Below are 9,522 nucleotides of genomic sequence, written 5' to 3'. Positions count from 1 at the left end.
AGAGAGGAGCGTGGTGGGGGGGGGGGGGGGGGCAAAAATGCCAGGAGCGACAGATACTGTAGGAGAGACTGCTACAATTCTGGAACTGCTGGATGGGAACCTGGCATGGATTTGGTAAACTGAAGATGTCACTGCCATCAGGGTATTGGAGAGATGTAGGTTGATCAGAAAGGAAAGAGGTGCTTTGATGCAGGAATGAGAGAAAGCATGAAAGAACTTTGTGTTGGGTTTTCAGATGGTTCACATTAACTGCACCCTTGGAAAAGCTGATAACATGAACACATTTCTCAGAATGCCCCAGGGAGGCACTACTGTCTCCTTTTTTAAAGATGAGAAGCCAAAGCACAGAAATACTAAGTTCAGTTGCCTGAGGTCACATATATTTTTGTGACACAGCCAGGAACAGAGTGTGCCTTTTGAATCCTACGCCAGCATCTTTAACACAATACTGCTGTTCCTTACAGCAGTGGTGAGAAGAGGTGCAGGAGAAGAGAAGGAAAAGGAAGGAAAAGTCATGTGGAAAAGTCAGCTGGGGACATATACTGGTTCCAAAATATACCTGACAGATTATAGTGACTTTTTTTCCTGTTAGCTGTGTGTGTCTACCTACTGTTGCAAAGGCTTGCTGGCTCAGCTGGAGCACAGGTGAATGTTGATTCCAGGGCCAGCTGTGGTCCAGGAAAACTTTAGCTGCATCTGCCTGGAGGGCTGCCTAGGCTACAAATCCAGGCTGACACCATCCAGCTGAATTTGTGCAGAGGCAATCTGGTTATCAGCAACTTGTATTATAAGGCATACAAAAGACGTCTGAGGGACTCCTTCCAGATCCAGCAGAACTGTGTGAGTACTGCAAAATTGGGCTGGTGTCAGCACACATATTCTGTAACGGCTTGAAAAAGAAGGCACTGTGAAATGTGAATGAGCAATATCAACCCAGATACAGCATAGGCCTCGAGGGGGAAGTCGGTGCATTGAAGTGGCATTGTGTAGAAACAGGAAGAGTCTAGCAACCTCTGGGTGAGCTACTGGTATGCTTGTACGCAACGTACCCCATGACATCCTGTGTTATCTAGGGGGCTGTTGCCAGGTATTCCCAGTCCCCCACAACCTAAAATAATGGCACGCTGTCTATCTGTACTTGGAAATTAAAGACTAAGCTGGGTGTTGCAAACAACACCAATGCTTCTGGTTGTACAAAACCCCATGCATAAGTAAAGAAAGACCGTGCTAAAAACTACAGCCTCCTGGTTGGATGTTAACTGGTAGAAAAGTAGTGGAACAGACTTGAAACTTTCAGACATCTTGCAACACTGAAGCAGGGTGGAAAGTTCTGGAGAGCATTAGAAAAGTATATTTAATATGGGCTTGTCATTCCTGGAGCTGCAGGGCAGTAAGCATGTGTCATTCCAATGTTTAGACGTGCTGCGTCTGCTGTAACATAGCTCCTCTCTTCTGGAAGAGCTTGATGAATTATGTTGTAGTTTGCAAAAGTTGGATGAGTTTCAATCCTGTAATTCAAACATATTTGCTTTCCTCCCGAAATATGCAGTCAAAAGAAAAATAATAAATAGGTACTTAAGTGCACAGGAACCAAAATTCTGTGATTCTGAAGTGTAGATTTCATGTGACTGTTTTGCATTAATAATTTGGAGGCTGTGAGACCCACAACCAGAGACAGCACTAGAATTGGGAATCGGGAGATAGTATTGACAAGGCAAAGAGTCCAGAGTGTCCTTTGGCAGGCCTTTGACTTGTTCAAATGCTGCCTTTGAAACCTTGACCCCAAATACATCCCTCCTTCCTCATGTTGTTTTCTTCCACTCATGAAGAAGACATCAGCTAGATTTCCCAGGGTCCTTATTTTTTGCAAAGGTGGAGCAAGATTGCACCAGGTAACAACAGGAGCTCCCCACCAGTAATTGAGAATGTCTTAAAAGATGAGCATTCCCTTCCTTTTTGGCAGGTTAATAATAGTATCAGATGTGAGTCAAACTGAGGCTTTAAGACTCAGCCATCTGAAACAGGAGAGCTCAGGAAAAATCTGCCAGGTAGCTGGCGTGATAGGACACCTGAATGGGTGCCTGGCTATGCATATTGCCTGTGATGTGCTCAGCGGTTTTGCACAAGCCTCATTTTTAATAGCTGTTTACTGCGGACGTACTGTTCCTTTCAAACAACAACGAGGCAAAGGGAGGCGAGGTCAGCAGAGCAGCTGGGTGCTCTGCTCCCAGGCGTTGCTGCTAGGTCTGCTCTTTGGCAAAGGGATGGAGGGAGGGATCTGGCCTTTATAGATCAGTGCACACTCCACTGTTGTCATGTATTCTAAAATCAAAATATTCCCAAGTTCAGGTTTGTTTACTTTGCTTTTAAACAGATGGCAGAAGCTGAGCAGATTTGATAATGATTTCACTTACTCTTCAGATTTCAAGGTCCAGGGCTGTTGTTTGGATAGTGACAGAAATCAGAGCAAATCCTAATGCCAGACTTACCTAGCCTGCAATCTCCCGAGAGTTCGGACATGTTCATAACAGGTTGGCGTTAGTTCAGGCTCATCTGCTTTCTATGAAGTGAAGTTTATCACCTTGTTCTTTTGCCAGTTCTGGGAACAAGCTGGGCAGAGGGGAGGCCTGTTCTGACACATCCACATTGAAGAAGCAGAGAATCTGAACAGTAAAATGCTTTGTTTCAGGGATGGGTCACCACAGGCTCATGAAAGAGTAAAAGCCAAACTTTTCCAAGCAAGACTAGGTATGCCAAAATATCACAGGAGGAGCTGCTGGTGGAATAGTTCCAGCCCAGCTGGAAGTGCTGGAAATCACAGTAGAAAATCAAGAGTGATTCCAAAAACCTTCTTCCTGATCTTATTCCCAGTGGAACTGATTTCATGATTTGCAAAGCCTGGGGAGATGGACAGACTGAACAGGCATGACTGAGTATTCAGTGGTGTTATTCAGTATCTGGAACATATTTAGGAGTTGTAGCTATGGGTTAGACCTCCTTTGCAGTGCATGCTGAGAACCACAGAACCTGGGGTGGTGGTCCTTGGCCCAGAGTTTTTAAACAACAGGAACCAAATGCAGACTCTTCCAGATCTCTTTGACAAGGGATCACCCAGACCTACACTGAACACATATGGCTGATGGACTTGAAAAATCCATAATTTCATTAAAAAATCTGCTAGTTTTATGTCAGTGTTGGGAGGAGTACATTGCGTTCATGACTACGCCTTCCTTCAGGGTACATTCCCACTCACAGCTTGTAGCCTAGAAAGGTCTTGAAGCAGGAGCTGCCCTCTCCTCTGTACATCATTGAGCTCAACAGGTCCCAGCCCTGTGATTAAGGCTTTTGAGTACTGCAGTCACAACAGTAGTTAATAAGGAACTGTGCTCAGATACTATTATGAAGTAAAGGGCTAAAACTGAATTTGAAAATAAAGAGTGTGGGGTGGAGTAGAATAATCTATATCTTTGTAATCACAACAGAAAAGGTTTCTTTCCATTTAAAATGCCAAAGAAATACAATTCAGCATGTATCAGTTCTTCAGTAAAGCATTGCTTCCAAGTTTGCTATGTCTATTACAGGAGGGGACTCTGTACCAAACTATTTAGGGCTGGCTATTGTTTTTGGAGGCCACTATGTTCTTGCTTTGTCTTTCACCCTTATCTGCCTTCCCTGCTTTCTTACGTGTCACTTTGCTGATCACAGGAGCTGGTGCTGATTTTGTCATGCTTGGAGGAATGTTTGCAGGCCATGACCAGTGTGCTGGAGAGATTATGGAAAAGAATGGCAAGAAGGTGAAACTCTTCTATGGAATGAGCTCTGATACAGCCATGAAGAAGCATGCAGGAGGGGTTGCTGAATACAGGTATGAATTCCACACAGGAGCAGTTGCAGTGAGCCAGCCAGTGACTTCTGGAGTGGAATTGTGCAAAAGGCATCTGTTGGAAACAGGCCTATGCCTCTGTTTCCATTTAGGAAGCTGTTATCAACACTTACGGCAGCAGATCTGAGGGAGGGATGACATCAACGAGGAGACAGGGAGAAGGAGCTGGGGGTGGCTAGCTGAGAGCAAACGTGATTCACTTGGTTGCAGCCAGTGCAGTGTGCTGTCACTGCAGCACTAGATGCGTGGTCTGGGAAGTCATTCAGTGCCGTTCTGACTTACGGGTCTCTGAGGATGTGTATGAATTAAATGCTGGAACATGGCATACCAGGCTGCAGTTTCTGGCCCTCTGCTTGTCCAGGTTGGGTGTCTTGTTGGTGTATGGGTTCCCAGCTGGCTCACATGCTCCCTTCTGTTTGCAAAATGTGTGTGCCTGGTGAATGGGTGAAGCTCAGCTGGGGTTTCCCCAGCATTGAGTTGAGTTATAGCTGTAACTGATGAGGGCCCAAGACCTTCAAAGCACTATCAGTCACAGGTGGTAGTCCCAGGACTCCCTCCTGCATTTGTGGGGCAGTCTTCGTAGGCAGCAGAATCCTGCTGTACAGATTTTCCACCCCTTTTTGTGTAACACAGCACCAGAGTAGCTCCAAATCATGCAACATGTGGGAGCTTGGGTTTTGAGCTAAAATCCTCAGGGGAGAGGAAAGGAAGGCAGGCTTTGCAATGGAATCTCTTTTCCATTGCTATTTTACTCTGAAAAGGCGTGAGAATTTTGACTTTTTGAAAAAGCAGATGACTCCAAAAAACCTCTGTGTCTTTTCTCTTATGAGTGGTGGGTATAGTCACTGCCCTTAAACAACATGGTTCTTGCATACTTCGTTAGAGAATGTTACCTGTCTTACAGTATACACTGGTTTATTGAGGGGTTTCTTTTGATTATTCTCTTCTGCTGGGGTATATTCAGGCAGTGGTCCCATCTGGTAAACTGCTGTTTGTAAGAGTCTGAGAGCCAGTGACCTTACCTACTGTTCCAGACATTCAGGATTCATGGGGTTTGTTGCCCTTGTCTGCTGCAACTACTCCAGTATGTGGGTTTTTCCGAACGTGTCCAGCTGGTACCATGGGTAAGAGCTGCAGCACTGTGAAGGTGACAGTACAGAACGTAAAGCAGAATGGGGTCCACAAAACAAAGTGGAATTCACACTTTGACACAGAGACATGCTGATAGGATGATGACAGCCCCAGCCAGAACACTAGGTAGAAAACATCTTTGATCCCACCTCCTGTCCTTCATGCTGACATTGGCTGTTGTGGTGATTTTCTCTGACACTTCTGAAGAGTTAAAATGCACCATAAAAATGTGCACTAGTTCACCTAGAACTTTACAAAGTGGTAAGACACAGCTTACTTCAGAGCATTTACACCTGTCTCCTTTGGCCTAAATCATGGAATCGTAGAATCATAGATGGATTGGGTTGGAAGAGACCTTTAAAGGTCATCCGGTCATCTAGTCCAACCCCCTTGCAATGAGCAGGAACATTCTCAACTAGATCAGGTTACTCAGAGCCCCGGCCAGCCTGACCTTGAATGTTTCTGGGGATGGGGCATCTACCACCTCGCCAGGCAACCTGTGCCGGTGTTTTACCACCCTCATTGTGAAAAATTTCTTCCTTAGATCTCTCCTAAATGTTCCCTTTTTTAGTTTAAAACTGTTACTCCTTGTCCTGTTGCAACAGGCCCTGCTAAAAAGACTGTCCCCATCTTTCTTATAAGCTCCCTTTAAGTACTGAAAGGCTGCAGTAAGGTCTCCCGGGAGCCTTCTCTTCTCTAGGCTCAACAACCCCAACTCTCTCAGCCTTTCTTCATAGGAGAGGTGTTCCATCCTTCTGAGCATTTTTGTGGCCCTCCTCTGGCGCCTCTCCAACATGTCTATGTCTTGCCTGTCCTGAGGGCTCCAGAGCTGGATGCAGGACTCCAGGTGGGTTCTCACCAGAGCAGAGCAGAGGGGCAGAATCATCTCCCTTGACCTGCTGGCCATGCTGTTTTTGATGTGGCCCAGGATACAGCTGGCCTTCTGGGCTGCAAGCACACATTGTCGGCTCACGTCCAGCTTTTCATACACCAGTACCCCCAAGTCCTTCTTGGCAGGGCTGCTCTCCATCCCTTCATCCCCCAGCCTGTACTGATACCAGGGCTTGCCCCAGCCCAGGTGCAGGACCCTGCACTTGGCCTTACTGAACCTCACAGGGTTCACATGGGCCCATTCCTAAAGCTTGTCCAGGCTCCTCTGGATGGCATCCCATCCCTCAGGCATGTCAACTGCACCACTCAGCTTGGTGTCATCTGCAAACTTGCTGAGGCTGTACTCAATCCCACTGTCTATGTCATTGATGAAGATACTGAATTATTGTGAGCTCCTACACTGCAGTAATAATGGAGACTAAGGAAAGCTAATGGTAGACATTGTGTGAGAGAGACCTGGAGACAAATGAAGTCATTAGCTTTCCTGGTCTGGTAGAAAACCCAAGCTCATTAAAAAAGAAGCCTATGTGAAAATGGGGAAATAGAGCTTGTGGTTGCTGCACTTACCGGATTGTGCCTACTAGACACAGTCTGGTTCAGTACTACTTTCTGAGGAAGACTTCTGAAGAGAAGAAAATCAGTTGGACATAGGGATGAGAGATGAGAGTAAAGAGTTTTTCAAGGGCAAAAAAGCTTGTGATGAGTTTTGGCAAGTTCCAAGGGCATTTGTTTTTGCAGGGGAAAAAAAAATATATTTCTTAAAAAGCAAAAATATACAGTGAATACTGTAGTTTGAGGAGAACATGTACATCCTGGCAGACTCCTAAAGCCAGGATTTTTCTGCATCTAATAGGATGAGAAGGGGACAGCGATACCTTTACCTTCTGCCTGAGGAGGGCATACATGTCTTTCTTGAGTGTAGTGTACCCCTCCTACTTTACTTGAGCCTATGTATGTCTTTCTGGGGCTCAGATCAGAAGCTAGTGACGAATGTGCAGGGGATTTTTCTCTTGATGTCATATGGAGCTGCATCTGTACCAGTTAAAAGCACTGCTATCTGCAGTATACCTGGCTACACTGAGGACAGCCAGCGGATCGCTTAGGGGAGCAACCCACATGACTGGCTTTCCACCTGGTTGACCTTCAAGGCTCTTTTGGCACTGCAGGTAAAGTGTGCATTTGCTTTCAAAGCACAACTGTTTATTTGCAGAAGAAAGAGCTGCACAAGTGTCCCTCTGCATCTGAGACAAGCTGAAATCATGCACCAGAAACATGTGCTGCATACCTCTGAGCTTTGATTCACTCTGCTTTCGTATGCCAGTTCCCAGAAGCACCGTACAGTTTGGGGGTTTTTTTGTCCCTCAGCGAATCTGCTTGTCATCAAAGCCTCTGAAAGAATGGTCTGAGTGGACAGCACTAGTAATTATCTCATGATTTAAAAGTGGCAGTTGCCAGCTACACAGAGGTGCTGGCACCCTTTTATCTGAATTACAAGAACTCACTGTCCTTTGCTACCTTGTGCTTGTGTCAGCTGGAGTGTCAGCAAAGGCCTGATGCTGGTCAGGCATGTAGTTAACTGGCAGCTCCCTGAGAGATCACAGAGCAGCCCAAGCATGCTGCATGGATCTCAGTGCAACATAGTCATTTAGGGCCTGGCCACCACAGAGCTGGTGAAAGCTGCAGGAAAAGTTTCAGAAAGCTTGCTTGTACCAGTGGGCCACAGGACTAAGGCAGCTGTTAAATTCTGCTCCACCTAGTTAGGTGTGCATGTGATCTGGCAACAAAATTTATCGCCAGCAGGAGAATTAATTGACACTGGTCCCCCTTAAAAAAGAGATAAAGTGCAAGTATTTTGTCTTGTAGGAGTAAAGGATGTACAGAAAGGCACTGAATTTGTCTCAGTCTAGATAGACCCTTTCAATTCCTTATGGGCAATACTACACAAATTTTGCTTGACTCGTAGCTGTATTTTTATTTGCATCCTGATTTTAGAGTCCCCAGGGCATGAAGTTCTGAAACCTCTCAGCAACAAGGGAGCAGAAGCACAATCCAAAATTTTTAGTCCCTGTTGAGATACTGCCTTTTTGTGCCATAGCAGGAGTCCCCCAGTCTACTGCTAGCTACAACAGCTCCAAACACTGAATTTGTAAGCCTCGGCTGTTAACTGTGAAGGAGACGATTCTCATCTTGTTCATGTTGCAGCCACAATGCAGAGCTGGCTACCCATACCAGCTTTGGTCTTGGTCTTGGTCTTGCTTTGCCTGTCCCAGCATGAGTGTCACCGTGGTTTAAAAATAGCAAGTGTTAGTTACCCAGCACTGTAAATGTGCTGGGCATTGAAGGGATGACAGGAAACAGGGCAAGGCTTTGCTGTGAATTACGGTTATAGGAAAAGTTACAGGAAGTTTAGTCACCTACTACTTCAGATTATGGCAAACTTGAACCAAAAGGGTTCCAAGCTAGCATTTTAGATGCTGGATACCCCAAACAGGTCAAGTCAGTGGGGCTTCTTTATATAAAGCATTTAAAAAGCCCAGCTGTAAGTCTGTATCAGTGACCCCAATAAGCTGTTTTGTCTTTAAAAGCTGTTTTGTCTTGGCATTTAACTTTGTTTTCTCAAAATTACACATTTTGGCTGAAGAACCTGAGCCTACAGCAGACAGTTAAATTAAAATTGACAGGTAAGGTGGGATGGCTGTAGCAGGGAATAAAGTCATGAGAGTAATTGTTTTTGTAATGGATATGTCAAGTTGATCCCATTTAATTTTACATGAAATCTGTGTACCTGGTTTCATTACTTTATGTCATTTATATATCAGTTTATTTTTAGATTTTTACCTCCTTCCACAAAGAACATGGATCAGAGCATAGGAATTTCTGAAAGTGAATTATTAAAGGTTTTTTAATGGGAGAAAAGAAATAAGGGAAGCAGGAACAGAGACTGCAGTATTGTTCAGTTAAAGCCAATTGCTTTTGTTAACCCTTTTGAGATTTCTCAGGTTTTGTGTGAATGCCACAGTTCTACTGTGGTCACTCAGCAATTCACAGCTGCTACTAAGCTGGGCTTTGGCACTTTATACTAACTGTGGGGTGGAGTTTGGGCTGCAGAGACAGAATAGCACCCGCAGCTGGCTGCTACTTAGTGTCTTTTTCTGTATCCCAAATGATAGCTTGGGAGACCTGCCCCCAATTCCTGCCATTTCTTAAATACTCCACTAGTAAGGGTGCCTCATGCTGGGGCAGCATGACCCCCTTATCCCAACCCACATTTTTCTGGGCTGACAGAGCACCATCAGATGTGCTCCACCTCATCCACCCTGCCAGGATTCCCACCCACCGAGCACATCCCTCCATGACCGCAGCAGGCTTGAGCTGGCCGGGAGTTATGGGGTGCACCACAGGTTGGACCCTGTGCAAAAAGTCTAAAGCAAATAGTTCTCCCTTTCTATTCAGCATCCAGTGGCTATTGAGAGACATAGACACTCTGCTGAAATCATCTGAACACACCTTTCCCAGCTGTTGGGAGTCCCAATTGCTCCATCTTCACCTTTCTTTTCTGAGAAAGGGTTAGTTTCAGGTCATAACTCCAGGAGAGATGTCAGAGCTGCAAATCCCTC

The 9,522-nt window shown here is 45.4% G+C and overlaps 1 protein-coding gene across 1 annotated transcript in view; it reads left to right on the top strand.

The window, feature by feature from the left end:
* LOC104621245 (GMP reductase 1-like) overlaps positions 1-9,522 on the top strand; it is a gene marked incomplete at its 5' end in the record, with an annotated part of 24,227 nt that overhangs the window by 10,931 nt on the left and 3,774 nt on the right. The window contains 1 exon segment of the mRNA XM_010287678.1: positions 3,706-3,865. Within this exon segment, the coding sequence (XP_010285980.1) occupies positions 3,706-3,865 (160 nt within the window).

This window comes from Phaethon lepturus, unplaced genomic scaffold, assembly GCF_000687285.1.
Source record: "Phaethon lepturus isolate BGI_N335 unplaced genomic scaffold, ASM68728v1 scaffold13300, whole genome shotgun sequence".
NCBI classification, from domain to species: domain Eukaryota; kingdom Metazoa; phylum Chordata; class Aves; order Phaethontiformes; family Phaethontidae; genus Phaethon; species Phaethon lepturus.
This window is presented reverse-complemented; position numbering and strand designations above follow the sequence as displayed.